This window comes from Schistocerca serialis, chromosome 8 (assembly GCF_023864345.2).
Source record: "Schistocerca serialis cubense isolate TAMUIC-IGC-003099 chromosome 8, iqSchSeri2.2, whole genome shotgun sequence".
NCBI classification, from domain to species: domain Eukaryota; kingdom Metazoa; phylum Arthropoda; class Insecta; order Orthoptera; family Acrididae; genus Schistocerca; species Schistocerca serialis.
The window spans coordinates 599,394,717-599,411,963 of NC_064645.1; the positions used below are offsets into that span (position 1 = coordinate 599,394,717).

The 17,247-nt window shown below is 38.8% G+C and overlaps 2 protein-coding genes across 2 annotated transcripts in view; one reads left to right on the forward strand and one right to left on the reverse strand.

Annotated features, from left to right (window-relative positions):
* LOC126416578 (long-chain fatty acid transport protein 1-like) overlaps positions 1-17,247 on the reverse strand; it is a 163,492-nt gene that overhangs the window by 61,889 nt on the left and 84,356 nt on the right. The window contains exons 2-3 of the mRNA XM_050084328.1: positions 9,707-9,857; positions 9,382-9,619 (exon numbers count right to left, since the gene is read on the reverse strand). Coding sequence (XP_049940285.1) covers positions 9,382-9,619; positions 9,707-9,814 — 346 coding nt within the window. The 5' untranslated portion in view covers positions 9,815-9,857. The remainder of the gene's footprint in view (positions 1-9,381; positions 9,620-9,706; positions 9,858-17,247) is intronic.
* LOC126417152 (UPF0746 protein DDB_G0281095-like) overlaps positions 13,553-17,247 on the forward strand; it is a 49,497-nt gene continuing 45,802 nt past the window's right edge. Inside the window, exons 1-2 of the mRNA XM_050085050.1 lie at positions 13,553-13,653; positions 13,837-14,078. Coding sequence (XP_049941007.1) covers positions 13,553-13,653; positions 13,837-14,078 — 343 coding nt within the window. The remainder of the gene's footprint in view (positions 13,654-13,836; positions 14,079-17,247) is intronic.

Sequence of the window (17,247 nt, forward strand, 5' to 3'; positions counted from 1 at the left end):
AGTCCTATCCAAAGGCCTCACTTTTATTCCTACACCCGAATTTAACCATGCCGGTCTTGTGAAAGTCCTGCTTTACTCCTGCTGATTCCTATGTTGGGAGCACTTCTCTGCCACCAATCCTTCCAATTGAAACCAACCTAATTCCAACACTTGAACCCTGCCTCTCCCATTTCATACCACCATCCAACTATGATCCTCCTCCCCTCCTACCAAACCACTCGCTGGTTTTCTTCCGGGAATTCCTTACCTCCAACTTAGCCCCACCATCCTTCCCCAGGCCCCTTCCTCAGAACACCAAACTTTTAGCAGAAAAAAGAATAACCATACACAACCCCCAAAACAAATCCTGACCTAGTAGTCCTACCTGCAGACAAAGGTTCCACCACTGTTTTGAATCACAGTGATTACATGGCAGAAGGCCTCCACCAATTATCTTATTCCTCCACCTATAAACTCTGCCAGAGTGATCCCATCCCAGACGTCCAACACAATCTCCAATCCCTGCTTAAATCCTTAGACACTTCCCAGAACCTCTCCCCTGAATCCATTTCCCTTCTCCTCATCCCTATGACACCTTGCTCTCCCACCTCATTCATTCATGCTCCCCAAAATCCACAAACCCTACAATCCTGGATGCTCCATTGTGGCTGGTTAATTGTACCCCTACTGAAAGAATTTTGGCCCTACGTTACAAGCAACTAGTTGGAGGAGTTGGTCAAAGGCACTGACCACTTTCTTCTCCGACTCTCCTCCATCCCCACCCCTTTAGCTCCTGGATTTCTACTTGTCACTGTTGACACCACCTCTCTATACACCAACATCCGTCATGCCTGTGGTCTTATCACTATTGAACACTACCTTTCCCAATATCTTTCAGACCCCAAGCCCACTAACTCATTCCTCATACACCTTATTAAATTTATCCTAACATGGCACCCCCCCCCCCCCCCCCCCATGCCAACCTGTTTATGGGCCATCTAGAGCAGACCTTCCCAGCCTCCCAAAATTCCAAACACCTAGTCTGATTCAGGTTCATTGATGATATCTTCGTGATATGGATTCAGGGCCTTCACAACCCAAGCAGCTTATCTTGCATCCCATTCACTTGGTCATATTCAATCCAGCATGCCACTTTCATTGACAGTGACCACCTACTCTCTGATGGCTCCATCCACACCTCTCTCCAACTTAAACCCACCAACCACCAAAAGCACCTGCATTTTGACAGCTGTCAACCTTTCACACCAAAAAATCCCTCCCATACCACCTGACTGCATGGGGACAGCTTATCTGCAGTGACAAGAACTCCCTTGCTCAGTATGCTGAGGGCCTCATCAGGGCCTTCACAGACGAGCACTATCCCCCAGAGCTAGTCTGCAAACAGATCTCCTGTGCCATTCCCCTCACATCCCCAATCCTCCCATGTTGTTGTTGTTGTTGTTGTTGTTGTTGTGGTCTTCAGTCCTGAGACTGGTTTGATGCAGCTCTCCATGCTACTCTATCCTGTGCAGGCTTCTTCATCTCCCAGTACCTACTGCAACTTACATCCTTCTGAATCTGCTTAGTGTATTCATCTCTTGGTCTCCCTCTACGATTTTTACCCTCCACGCTGCCCTCCAATACCAAATTGGTGATAACTTGATGCCTCAGAACATGTCCTACCAACCGATCCCTTCTGCTGGTCAAGTTGTGCCACAAACTTCTCTTCTCCCCAATCCTATTCAATACTTCCTCATTAGTTATGTAATCTACCCATCTAATCTTCAGCATTCTTCTGTAGCACCACATTGCAAAAGCTTCTATTCTCTTCTTGTCCAAACTATTTATTGTCCATGTTTCACTTCCATACATGGCTACACTCCATACAAATACTTTCAGAAATGACTTCCTGACACTTAAATCTATACTCGATGTTAACAAACTTCTCTCCTTCAGAAACGCTTTCCTTGCCATTGCCAGTCTACATTTTATATCCTCTGTACTTCGACCATCATCAGTTCTTTTGCTCCCCAAATAGCAAAACTCCTTTACTACTTTAATTGTCTCATTTCCTAATCTAATTCCCTCAGCATCATCCGATTTAATTCGACTACATTCCATTATCCTCATTTTGCTTTTGTTGATGTTCATCTTATATCCTCCTTTCAAGACATTGTCCATTCCATTGAACTGCTCTTCCAAGTCCTTTGCTGTCTCTGACAGAATTACAATGTCATCGGCAAACCTCAAAGTTTTGATTTCTTCTCCATGGATTTTAATACCTACTCTGAATTTTTCTTTCGTTTCCTTCACTGCTTGCTCAATATACAGATTGAATATCATTGGGGACAGGCTAAAACCCTGTCTCACTCCCTTCCCAACCGCTGCTTCCCTTTCATGCCCCTCTACTCGTATGACTGCCATCTGGTTTCTGTACAAATTGTAAATACCTTTTCGCTCCCTGTATTTTACCCCTGCCACCTTTAGAATTTGAAAGAGAGTATTCAAGTCAACATTGTCAAAAGCTTTCTCTAAGTCTTCAAATGCTAGAAACGTAGGTTTGCCTTTCCTTAATCTTTCTTCTAAGATAAGTCGTAAGGTCAGTATTGCCTCACCTGTTCCAGTGTTTCAACGGAATCCAAACTGATCTTCCCCGAGGTCGGCTTCTACTAGTTTTTTCATTCGTCTGTAAAGAATTCGTGTTAGTATTTTGCAGCTGTGGCTTATTAAACTGATTGTTCGGTAATTTTTACATCTGTCAACATCTACTTTCTTTGGGATTGGAATTATTATATTCTTCTTGAAGTCCGAGGGTATTTCGCCTGTTTCATATATATCTTGCTCACCAGATGGTAGAGTTTTGTCAGGACTGGCTCTCCCAAGGCCGTCAGTAGCTCCAATGGAATGTTGTCTACTCCGGGGGCCTTATTTCGACTCAGATCTTTCAGTGCTCTGTCCTATTCACGCAGTATCGTATCCCCCATTTCATCTTCATCTACACCCTCTTCCATTTCCATAATACTGCCCTCAAGTACATCGCCCTTGTATAGACCCTCTATATACTCCTTCCACCTTTCTGCTTTCCCTTCTTTGCTTAGAACTGAGTTTCCATCTGAGCTCTTGATGTTCATATAAGTGGTTCTCTTATCTCCAAAGGTCTCTTTAATTTTTCTGTAGGCAGTATCTATCTTACCCCCTAGTGAGATAAGCCTCTACATCCTTACATTTGTCCTCTAGCCATCCCTGCTTAGCCATTTTGGACTTCCTGTCGATCTCATTTTTGAGACGTTTGTATTCTCTTTTGCCTGCTTTATTTACTGCATTTTTATATTTTCTCCTTTCATCAACTAAATTCAATATTTCTTCTGTTACCAAAGGATTTCTACTAGCCCTCATCTTTTTACCTACTTGCTCCTCCCATAACTCCCAAGAATCGGCCACAAAGACTGCCCTCTTGTCATCCGTAACTACCCTGGACTCGAATAAGTGTTTCACATCCTTCTCCAGGGCTTTGATTAGCTATCATCACATCCTGAAATGAAGGACATCCTACCTGAGTTGTGTTCCATCACCCACCCAACCTTCACAACATCCCAGTCCACCCCTATGCCACTCACAATACCAATCTCTGTGGAAGACTCAGGTGCAACACCTGCCCAATCCACCCACTCATCACTTCTTATTCCAGTCCTGTCGCAAGTTTATCCTACTCCATGCAGGGTCGGGCCATCTGTGAAAGCAGCCATGTTATTTACCACCTGTGCTGCAATCATTGCACAGCTTTTTATACTTGCTTGACTACCAACCAGCTGTTCATCAGGATGAACAGCCCCTGCCAAACTGTGCCCAAGAGCAGGGTAGACCACCCTGTGGCACAACATGCACCTGACCATAGCGTGCTTGATTTCAGTCGCTGCTTCACTACCCTACGCATCTGGATCCTCCCCTCCACCACCAGCTTTTCTGGACTGTGCAGATGGGCGTTATCGTTACAAAACATTCTCCGCTCCCATAATTATCCCGCACTCAGCCTATGGTAACACAGTCCCCAGGTCTCCCACTCACAGTTTCCGCCCTCTCTGACACTCTGCCAGACAGTGTTCTTCTCTCCCCCCAGCCATCCACTATTATCCGTTCCCCTTCTCTGCCCCCTCCAGATTGCTGTCTCAATACCACCACATGATAGTTGCATTCTGGTGTGTGTGTGTGTGTGTGTGTGTGTGTGTGTGTGTGTGTGTGTGTGTGTATTTATTTTGACTTAATGTGTCTTCTATATGGTAAGTAGAAATCTTCTCCTTTCCTACATTTTTGATTATTAATAATAGGATACACACAAGCAAAAAGAATGGAGGACACCAGATGAAGGGCACAGGAACAAGAACAAAACATACAATTGGCTCCCACACTGGTGAACGTGAGCACTGTCAGGCAGACAAATCACGTGCTTATGGGAGGTGTAGGCTACACAAAGCTGGGAGAGTTCTGAGGAAAGAGTGGTAAAGATCTGCTGAAACAGCTATCTTCAATTTTTTGCAACTTGTCCTAAATTCCATAAATAGAAAGGAATTAAATTGTGGATTGTTTTTAGACTTATCAAAGGCCTTTGATGTCATCGACCATAAGTTACTGCTTAGGAAGTTATATGCCTATGGGATACGTGGAGTTGCCCACAAATGGTTTGAATCATATCTGTCGAACAGGTATCAGAAGGTGGAGACAGGCCATGCAGATAGGACATATTCATCAAGATTCGAGAGAGTTTTGTATGGAGTACCCCAGGGATCTGTATTAGGGTCATTACTGTTTTTAATATTTATCAATGACCTACCAGTCAACTATCTGAAGCAGAGGCAGTACTGTTTGCTGATGATACAAATTTGTTTGTTAAAGCAAATAGTGAAGCTGACTTACAGGAAAAAGTCACATTAGCAACAGACGAAGCAGACAGATGGTTTAATGAAAACAGACTCATTGTGAATGCCAAAAAAACAATGTGGATCAACTTCAGACATATTACAAATAAAATAAAAACTAACCTTACAGTAGAACTGGCCAAGTGTAAGATTGAACAAGCATCATACACTAAATTCTTGGGAGTATGGTTTGATGAACACTTAAGATGGGAAAAGCATGTAATATCATTGAACAAAAAATTAAGTCAAATTTGTTATATACTTAGAATGCTTAAAAGCTCATGTAATATTAAATCAGTGTTATGTGTTTATTTCTCATTCATGCACAGTTTATTAAGATACAGTGTACAGTTTTGGGGGAACATCAGTCTAACAAAACATTCATTTAGACTATAAAAGAAGGCAGTCGGAATAATAAAAGGTATAGGATATAGAGACTCTTGTAGGCATGCTTTCAAAGAATTAAAAATCATGACACTACCATCCTTATACATATATGAAAGCATATGTTTCTTAAAAGAACACGAGGAATTTTCTACATTAAACAGAGAATTTCACAACTACGAAACAAGGAATAGGAATGATTTCCACAGAGAAATTCATAAAACAGCTATGTATCACAAAAGTGTACTATACCAACCCAAAATCCTCTACAGTGCTCTCCCCAAAGAACTAAAAGTAATACCAAAACTGCACATATTTAAAAGAGAATTAAAAAACATGTTATTGAGCAATAGTTTTTACAGTATTGAAGAGTTTATGAATCATTGACAATAAAAGCGCAGTTAATATTTCCCTGACATAATACGAGGGCCGTTCAGAAAGTAACCTCCGGTTGATTTTAAAAAATACACCAAGTTAAATAAAAATATTTTTATACATACATCTTACAACTACATCTTTGCACTATTTTTCTACATAGTCTCCATAGCGATTGAGGCACTTATCGTATCTCTTCACAAGCTTTGAAATTCCTTCTGCATAAAAATCACCCGCTTGTGCCTGGAGCCAGCCTGTGACCGCATCTTTGAGCTCTTCGTCGTCATCAAACTGCTGTGACCCGAGCCATTTCTTCAAATGCATGAAGAGGTGATAATCACTTGGCGCCAGGTCTGGGCTGTAAGGTGGATGGTTGATAATGTCCCACTTGAAGGACTCAAGAAGGGCCGTTGTTCTGCGAGCACCCATCGTGCACAGAACTTACGGTAACCCAATCTTGCTGTCACTATCTCGTACAAGAGAGTCTTAGAAATCTGTGGAAAACCAGTAGACAACTCCAACATTGAGAAACGTCGATTTTCACGAACTTTTGCATCAACTGTCTGAACGAGTTCGTCAGTCACCAATGATGGTCTACCACTCCTCTCTTCATCATGAACGTTTTCTTGTCCACTTTTAAATAAACGTACCCATTCACGGACAACTCCTTCACTCATAACTCTTGGTCCATACACGGCACAAAGCTCACGATGAATAGCTGCTGCAGAATATCCTTTGGCTGTAAAAAACCTTATGACAGCACGCACTTCACATTTGGCGGGGTTTTCTATTGCAGCACACATTTCAAACTGCCACAAAAACTAAACTAGCGCAGGTACGACGTTCACTCGACCACGGCTTGATGCCGACTGACCTGTTGAGTGCATGAACGCACAGATGGCGTCGCTACTCCCCCCACAACCCGCACTGTGACCAATCGGAGGTTACTTTCTGAACCGCCCTCGTAAATATGTGTAATTGCTCACATTTAAATACTTGCTGTTTCTATGAAAGTGTGAAACAGTGTTAATGTAAGAATGGAAATAATCTTTGATGTGAGAATCACTAGCTTTTTATTTTTATTTTATTTTATTTTTTTTTTGTACGTTGTTATCCTACTTGTATATTTTTATGTTAATGTTCTTATAGTTCTATTAAAATAGTAATGTCTAAGTGACAAGTAAATTCAATTATAAATTTTCATGTACATGTATTTTAAATTGTAATGTTTATTGACAAGTCCTATGTCATTTTGATGATGTACTACAAGGACGCTAATAAACTGAATTGAATTGAATCGAATCTAGAATGGAGAAATAGAGTAAATGTATTGGGAGGTTACTGAAATTGAAAAATTACAGATATGATTAGAAAGAAAAAATAAAAGACAGAGGGAAGTAGAAAGCCAGTAAGTGGGGTGATTGGTCAGAGTTTGTTGAAGGGAATAAGTGCCAAGCGACAGGTAAGGGAAGAGACATTGGTGTGGGGAAGACAGAAAAGCTGGATGAGGGCAGTGATTACAAGAGGTCTGAGTCTAGGAGTTGGATGTGTGAGTGTACGTTTGCCAGCTGTGTGGTGCAAAGAATCTGTAGTGGAGTGGAAAAGGGACTGGGAATAATTCCAGATGACACTAGATCTGAAGTAGCTGGCAAACCAACAATGTCTATCTGAATAGCTTGCACTACTAATGAGTAATTGTTTTGGCTCATTGTCACAGGATAGTGGTGGCCAACATATGATTGTGTAGTTTTTTGTTACCTACACAATGTTGGGCAATGGTTGCAACAAAGCTGGTATGTGAATACTGCTATGGCATTGACAAGACAGGGACAAGAAATTATCAGTGAATGCACGGGACATATCCCACTCCTCAATCACTCACAGGGACATGGCCACTAGGGCAAGGGACTGCTAGCAAGAGTGGCATATGGGCAGACATGGATATTGTACAAGATGGGGATATTGCAGAATGTCATGCTTGGAGGGAGGAGGGTTCATGAGGATTTGGAGGAGGATATTTTTCATTTAACAATATGAAGAATAATATTAAAAATTCTGTAAGTTAGTATGGAGACATTGTGTGGCATAGAAAACAGAGTTTCACAATAGCAAAATTAAGTTAAGATGAAGCAGTAGCTCCTTTGTTGCAGTTAACTTATGTCATTACATACTAGTATTACAGTAAACCATGACTAGGCTTGGAGTATGAACTAGCTAACTTTCTCCACCTTACACAGCAGAACATCTCAAATATTCGCAGTTTCTTCTTCTCCAGTTTCCCTGCATTCACTTTATTTCAACTATTTACACCAGATTCACAGTTTTTAGACCTTCTTCACCAATTACATACCTATAATTGGTCGCAAAAGACTTATTTTGCTGTATAAACCTTTCTTCATCAATACTGTTGTTTCACATAACTTCTGAGAATAACAACTATCATGTAACTGTGGTCCATTTTCACACCATAATCTATCTTCACTGGAATACAAACAATAATTCCAGAGTTCGTGGCTGATGTGAGTCAAAGTGTCTCCACCAACAAAATAAAATTGGAAACAAATTACCTCAATATCTAAATTCATGAATTGAGAAGTTGTGTTAGCTACAGGGCAAGCTGAACAACAAGTAGTAGCTTAATGGAAATAAGACTCAGTATTTACAGATATAGGAAAGTATTTCTTTGAATAATACTATAATAATCTAGTAAATAAATTAACTGCAGAAAAACAGCAGCCATATTGCAAAACTGAGAAGGCAGCAGCTATTTTTTTTCCTTTTCAAAATAGCAGCTTTCTTTCTAATTTATGTCATTAAATTTGGATAGCATAACATGAAGCAGTAGAGTGATAGTTTACTGTTAATACAGGATACAGATTAAGTTAAGTTTCTGAAATAACTTGCTATTTCTTTGTCTTTTGTTAATGTATATCTTGACTCATTCCATATCCTTCCTTCTTGGGGGGGGGGGGATCTACAGAACTTGATGAATGAATGAATGAATGAATGAATGAATAGTTTTAACTGTCATGTTGTTTTCTACTGATGCAGCTGCTTTGTTTTACTAGTGCCGAATGTATACATATGGGGTAAGTTACAAGTTTTTTTAGCAGTGAGAACATACAGGATGAAGTTTCAATGTTTTCACCACTCATAATAATTTCCAGTTTACTGATAGCTGATTTAAAACCTCTGTTGTTGTTGGTTTGCCTTTACTAACTTTCTAGATAAATTGGGTTCGAAGTACACTATAAAAATTCAGTGTATACGACTGATGCCCCAGTCCAGTGGTTTACATGGCTGATCGATAGAGGACCTAAATTCAGTTTCCTGTGACCTACCCATTCTTTTCCAATGTGTGGCTTGTACTCTAAAGCAACATCAGTATATGACTAATACCAGAGGAGAGAATTTCAAATTACTTCAAAACATTCTTGGCCTGATCTGAAAAATATCACTTCATCATATTACAATCTTTAGAGACTAATAATTTCATGCTTGTCCTCAATTTTCTACATTTGCTGATTAACTTTATTACTGATTAACTTTATTTACTGCGTAAACATGGGATTTACAAATATGGGAACAACTTATGATAAGATGACTGATTTTAATACTAATTATAAATTTTATTGTAATACATGTGACCACATGCAAATAGTTTACATTCTAATTTCAACATTGATACTGTAAATAACCATATACATATATGCATAAACATATATATTACCTTCTGAAACTTCAGAGCCAAATATAATAGCACAACTATTGGCAGCTGTAATGCAGTGAGTCAGTGGTGCCTTTCGGAGGTTTGAGTTTATAAGAGCCGCCACGACACCAATTTTTGCAAGACCAAGCCAAACAAAAACAAATTCTGGTTTGGAATCCATCATTACAGCAATGCAGTCTCCTTTTTTGTAGCCTTGTTTTTTGAAATAATTTGCTATTTTATTTGTATATTTTTCTACCTAGATGGCATGAAATGAAACATGTTGGTTATGTGTTTGCAAGATCCTAATTAACTGAAATTTAGGAAAAGAATTGCATTGAATTACCTCAGAAAAAGTCCACTGCTTATTTTCAAAGTAGAAGGCAACTTTACTTTGATTTCTACGGACCACTTCTCTGAAAATTTTTGGTATTGTGTGTTTGCGCCAATACATAAACCTCAGCTGATTACTAAATATAATAAATCGATAAAGAGCCCTGAAATATTAAAAGAAAATAGTGTACTATTAAATATATGCATTTGTCTGTGATGGTACATTACAAGGCAGCTTTATGTAATATTATGTACAAATTAAAAATTAACCTTTTTTGCATATTTTTCTTGTATACTTTTCTGAAGAGGAATCATCTTTACTCCATAGCACTGAAGCTAATGAAATGATAGTCTCCAGCATTCATGGTTCAATTACAATCTTAAAATTATTCTGTTTCAAAATTTCAATGAAGTTGTTACCTTCTGTTGACAATTGGCATTTCACAGTATGTTGTCTGTGCCTGCTTAAAAATGCAAACAGAAAGGAATAAAGAAAATTCATATTTGTACTTTGTCACTGTGAAACCATGTCTGGTGATTGATTTTTACTACCTGCTCCTTCTCCAATAGTAACGCATTATTTATTGTCCAAAATTCCCATGCGTACCTTTGAATTCTAAGTGCTGCACAATCTTATGACGACACGTATTTACAGATGTTACAACACAAAACAGAAACTACGTAAGTCTTCACTGAGAAGATAAAAAGTGTAGTCTTTTCTCAGTAAGGGTTATGGTACAGATTAGCCTGGATATTATCTTCATTCCAAAAGAAAAAAATGTACTTTATAATATTTGTTTTTTCTTTCTGTTCCTATGGTAAAACATTAGACAGTGTCCTGCATTCACTGCTTAGGACTGTAATGTCTTTTATATGTAAGTAACACACCGGAAATGTTATAGAATAATAATAAAAAAAAAAAACTGTATTGTTTCCTGGTGCCTTGAACCAAAAACTTAATTAGATTTGGATTTCATTCACTAGAGGCTGATTGTATAAAGCAATTGAACTTAGAAGAACATGAGAAGGGAATCTGGATGAAACTGAACTTTGAAATATTCATTGCATAAATATTAATCTCAGGCCATACAGTCATGAAGTAGTATTATAACCAACCACACAAATCTCCCAAATCAAATGCAGCCATCATTCCACAATCTAATCTATACTATTATAGTGTGTCCATAATTATAGTTCCAGTTTCAAAATGCTGTAGAAACACAACCACAGCTCAGAGTGACATTAAATTAGAACAGCATATTATTGATGCAGGTGGGAAATCATGAGGGGAAAAAAATTAACAAAAATTCTACCAATAGGTGGCACTGTAAGCGTCTTAACATAAATGGGATCCGCTAAAACTGACAGATCAATTCCACTATTGTGGCTATGGATTGAGTTGCACATTACACCATCCATGCTCTTCATTAGGAATGATTGCACAAATTTGGCAATTCATAGTTGTGCCACTGGTAGTTAGCTAAGCTCATTGACAATGACAAGGTTGTATCACACTGGGTAGGAGATATCAGTTTTTTATTGTCCTGAGGCAAAAACCACATAAAAAGTGAAATGACATTGGTTTTTAATTGTCCTGGGGCCAAAAGCCACATAAAAAGGAAAATTAAGTCAGTTCGTAACTGTCATGAGACTGGTGCAAAACTCAGAATGCTGCCACCATTATCTGCCCAAAGTTGAAATTGAGAAGCAGCATGTTCTACAATAGATCGAAGTGTCTCAGGGGTCACATTCAGAATGTTTTGCTCAATGCATGACTTCAATTCAAATATGTTCATAATTGGAACACTGAACACAACATCTTTCATATAACCCCACAACCAAAGTCACACAGATTAAGATCAGGTGATCTGAAAGACCAGGGTATAGAGGAATGACGGCTAATAATTTTAGCATTTCTGAAATGTGTGTGTGTACCAGCCACTCCACTTGCTGCGCAGTGTGTGGAGCAGTGCCATCTTACATAGAAATGATCTTATCACACATCCATGCTGTTGAAGGGCTGGAATGACGATTGTGCACAGAAGACTCTCATAGCATTTACCAGTTACAGTACAGGTAACAGGACATGTAGGGGTCATCTCCTGTGTATCTCCTATATACACCAATACCATTTCATTGTGCAAAGGTGCTTACGTGGTGTGGATTGATAGCATTATTTTTGTTTATCATATGGCTGTTTTATATCACCACATAATCACCTTTGCACAATGAAGTGATACCAGTTGATGTGCATGTGGATGTGGATTTTCAATTGCACATATTTTCAATTCACCATACTAACATGTCCTTTGAGATGAAATGGACTATATCTGTCCACATAATGTTCCTTGGCCATTCACGTCCACTTCCATGCAAGCAAGAAATTCTAGAGCAGTCTTTTTTCTTGGTGGCTGCTCAGCTGGAAGCAACTACTGAATATGGGTGATTTTGTATTGATAGCAATGCAGGACGTTTTGTAGGATTTTATAAACTGTGCTCACAAGCATGTCCAATGTTCAAGCAATTCCCTGTGCACTTCATGTTTGCAGACCAGCACTTGACCCCTCCTACAAAGCTGTGGCAACATCATTGACAGGCATTGGAACAACTGCTTTCCTCCCTCTGCCTTGCTGCACTTCAAAAGGACCTGGCTCTTTGAGTCTTGTAATCATTTTCTCTGGGTGCTTGGCAGACATTGGACCAGTGCCTTTTTTCATACCCTTAAGTGTCTGGAACTTCTGTAGGGCTGCTGGTGCGTAGTCATCATTCTTGTGAAAGAGCTTTACCAGCAGAGAGTGGTCCTCCATGGAGTCATATTGGACATCTTGAACCCAAACTGAGGAACTGCCACACACTGTGCATCAGTTTGTATGTATAGTCTGAAGCTCACAGCATTGTCTATTGGCAAAATTTTTGTTAGTTTTCTTTTTTGTTCCATTACATCTCCCCTGTGTCTGTAATATGCTATTAAAATTTGACATCATTCTGAGCATTGGTTCTCTTTCTACAGTGGTTTGAAAATGGAACTTTAATTATGGACACCTTGTATATAAAAGACAGGTCATCATTTAAAGTTGTTACTAAAACATCTCAAAAATTTCTTCAACAATTCACTTCCAATTTTTACACAGCGCTCTAATAAATATTTGGATAGACACAGGCTACATATTTTTTTGAAATATGTATAACCTGTGAATTATGCGTCTAACCATATATACTGTATAAAGACTAGTCATTGACTGTTATCAAAAATTCGAGAAGTTCAAATTTTATATATGCTCTATTATATGTATTATCAGACACAGCCATGTACCTTTTAATATATACGACACATAAATATTTACTTAATACAAAGAGGTACAGTTAATTGAAAAAAATCTCAAAGTTTTTCAGCAATTTGTTTCCTATTTTTGCATGATACTCTAATAAATTTCAGACTGATGTAGGCTACATATTTTTCAGATATATATGGTAAATAAATATATATGTAATATTTAAAGGGGAAATGCTGCTAGCAAGAACCTCAAGAACTTCTCAACCAGTTTATTTCAAATTTTTTACACAATTCTCTAACAAAAATTCAGGTAGACATTGGCTGAACACATTGGTGTGTTCAAAAAGTCATGAAATATATTTTTTGCTATGCTGCTATTGGTCGCCTGGCACATAGGTCGGCTGTGTTAGGTGGTGGGGACAAGGGGGTGGGGACAAGGTGGTGGGGAAGCAGAAGCTTTATAGTGCACCAAACGTCAGTCTGCTCTGAGCACCAGTAGCATCAGCATGACTGAATAGGGGCACCTCTGCTTTGTGAGCTCATCACAACACGTGGATGGCTGATGCAGTTGAACAATGTTGGGCAATGAAGTTCTGCACAAAGCTCAATAAAAAGCCTTCCAAGATGCACACAATGCTAAAGCAAGCCTACAGGGAGTCTGCAATGAGTAACGGGCAAGTTACAAGGTGGGTGAAGAAGTTTAAGGACAGCCAGGAAGGGGTAAATGATGGCCCTTGCTCTGGAAGATTATCGACAAGCAGAAACAAAGACAATGTGAATTGTGTTTATGAATTGTTGAATTCTGACAGCTGATTGAGTGTTCGGTTTTTAGCTGACACACTGAACATTCTAAAAAGTTGTGTGTTCAGCATTGTTATTGAGGAGCTGCACATGAGAAAGGTGTGCACCAAGCTGGTACCAAAAATTCTGTCAGATGAACAAAAGGCCAGTCAGGTGGTGATCATGAGTGAACTGTTGGAATGTGTGGACACTGAACTGGATTATTTGGACAACATCATTACTGGCAACAAGACATGGACTTCCGCATGCGACCTGGAAAAAGTGCCAAAGTTCAGAATGGCACAATCCAAAGTGAAAATTGACAGCAAGGGTGTGGTGCGCAAAGAGTTCTTACCACAAGGACAGACCGTTAATGTTCTTCACTATGTTAATGTCCTGAAAAGATTTAAAAAAGTATCCTCCAAGTGCAAAAAGACACCACTACTACCTGGCTGCTGCATCATGACAATGCACCCAGCCACATGTGTCTCCACGTCAGCAAGTACCTGAGCAAGCACAACTTGGCAATGCTGCTGAAGGCACGCTACACACCTGGCCTCTCTCTGCTGGACTTCTTTCTGTTCCCCAGGATTAAAATCACATTCAAAGGATGCTGTTTTGAGAGCATTAAAGTCATTCAAAAGGTTGCGACAACACTCTTAAATGAGATTCAAGTTGAGGCCTTCCAGGGAGCTTACCAGTCGAGGGTGAACTTTTTGGACACACCTTGTACATGATGTAAAGGGGAAACATTGTTAGCAAAAATCTCTGAAAATTCTTGATGCTTTTACTTCAATTATTTACATGATACTCTGCTAACACTGAGATGGACATAGGCTATATGACTTTTTAAACAATAGTGTTCAGATTTTTATGTTAAAACTGACTGTAAGAAACAAAGTGCTGTGCAGAGAAAATGTGTGATTTCATTTTCCTTCTCACAGTCAGTTTTTACTTAGATATCACGGTATTTAAACCATTAGACAAATTGTTTCTTCCATATATTCTTTCTCCATATGCATATAATTTTAAACATAAGCTGCAACACAAAATTGTGATGTTTTGTTTTCTTCATGACAGTCTATTTTAAGAGGAAAGAGGAATACTGTATTGATGGTGTTATCAACTTATGATTATAATACTACTGTACTATGGAATCTAAATCATACAAAAATTTGCAATCTTATCCACTCACAGATTAAATCTACAAGAGGTACTACAATTGAAGCCACTATTGTCACAGATCTAGAGGACTCACCTGATCCCAACTAATTTACCCATTCATTTTACGTGACTATTTCCCATTCAAGGTTTTGTTTGCAATACTAATAAACAAGGCTCATGGTCAAAAAGAAAGAGGGGGAAGGAGGCAATGGAGAGGGGGAGGGGCGGGCGGGAGGGCGGGCAGGCAGGCAGGGATAATGTTCAGGAGACTTTATATAATGTGGAAATGTTTGGTTTAGTTTTGTTTCTCATAGTAAATTTTAAATACATCTGCACATTTAAACAAGTAGACAAATTGTTTCTCCTATATATATCCTTTCTCCCTATTTATAATTTTAAACAAAAGTTGTATACACAACAATGTGCTGTTTCATTTTATTGCTCACTCTCAGTTTTAACAGAAAACAGGAAAGTCATATTTATGGTTTATTGGCTTATGATTAGAATATGACTACAAAATCTGAATCATCTGAAACTTTGTAATCCCATCAATTCAGAGATTGAAACCATGAGAAACGTTGTCATTCAAGCAGCTATCCCCACATTCCATATACCAATGATCCCAACCAATTTACCCATTGATTTTAAGCAATTTTAGTTCCCAATCAAGGTTTCCTTTACAACACCAATATAAAAGCCTGAAAGTCAAAGAGAAGAAGAAATAACCATAGTAAGGAGCAAGGAGGAGATGGACAGAGAGCAGAAGGGAATGGAGATTAGGATGTACATCCATTTCGAAACATATTTAGCAACTGTGAAGCATTTCCAGGTTTGTTAATGACCTCATAAAACAAAAAATTTTATTTAATGCAAAATTCAAATGAAAAGAAATAAATAATAAAGAAGCTTCCACAATGAAAGGCAAACGTCCTGAGTGAGTCTCTGTCCAGCACACAGTTTTAATAAGCCAGGAAATTTTTAATAAAGAAGCTGTTGTTAACACTCCCACACTGTTTAAGTTTGAAATAATTTATTTGATCTGTTTGGCATAAGTGAATTATGGAGAATATTGGCAAAGGTAAATAATGAGTGTTCATAATTTTTATGAAACTATTTCTTGAAGATGACTGTTAATTAATGTGAAAAAATTTAAAAGCATTTCAGATATTTCAGAGAGACTTACCAACAGAAAGATAAAGGGAAACTTGAACCATGTATAGTGAACAGTGAAACATACGGAATTCGACACCAGCCAACAATCTTTAAAGTCTCTTCGTTTTTGGTGCCAGATCCTAAAATCAACATGATTCAGTATTTCAGCAATCCAACTGCCTGCCTTCTTCAGGAGAATACTGCTGCTGCATCCCCTGAAAACTGATGCCAAGACTGCAAACTGTCATCTTACATAGGCATCAGTACCATACAGGGTGCATGCACCACTCATCACAGTTGCAGCCATCGAGGGCTGAGCTGGTGGCACTGCCCTAAGTGGAGAAAGGTTTAAATTTTTTTCCCCTCCAAAGAGTGTTCCTGTTACAGAATTTATCTGCTCTGTAGAACAAGCAGTATATATCTTCCCCGAAGACCAGGCAGAAGATGCAAGGCAAGAAGTGCCCCACAAGTTGTGTTGGGCTCTGCAACCATGGGATAATATCTCTTCTACTGAGAGAGAGTGCAGCTATTTGCTCCCCTTAGGAATGACGACAAATTAGTAATTTTACCAGCTGACAAAGGGGAATGCCAGGGTTGTATTAACATGGAATGATTATATCCTTAAAGCGGATTTACTACTCAACGACCTAGCTCACAGGAGACTGTCTAGTGATCCCAGAGAAAGGACTGTGCAAGATGCTTTCAGTTTTGAGAAAGAGCTCATTATCTGAAGATTTACACAAGAAACTTCATCCTAGTGCTGCTGTTCTGCCTAGGTTGTATGCTGTGGCAAAGTTACATAAGGAAGGGGTTCCTCCACACCCTATTATTAGTAATTTTGGTGCACCCACATATAACCCTGTGAAGTATTTCACATCAGTACTAAGCCCACATGTTGGCAATTGTGAACACCATATCTCCTACTCTGTGGATTTTATTCAACAGTTGAAATTTTTGTGGCTGGGTCTTTCAGATTTACTAGTGAGTTTTGATGTGAATTCTCTGCTTCCAGGCATCCTTCTGGAAGAGTCCCTGTGATTAGTGATAAACTAGATGAAGAGTTGGTTGAAACTTTGTCATCATATGCTGACATACATATATTTTTCATTTAATGCCAACAGTGTAATTAACAAAAATTTAATTAGCATTGTTTATTCATATCATTCCCTTTAATTTCCATGAAA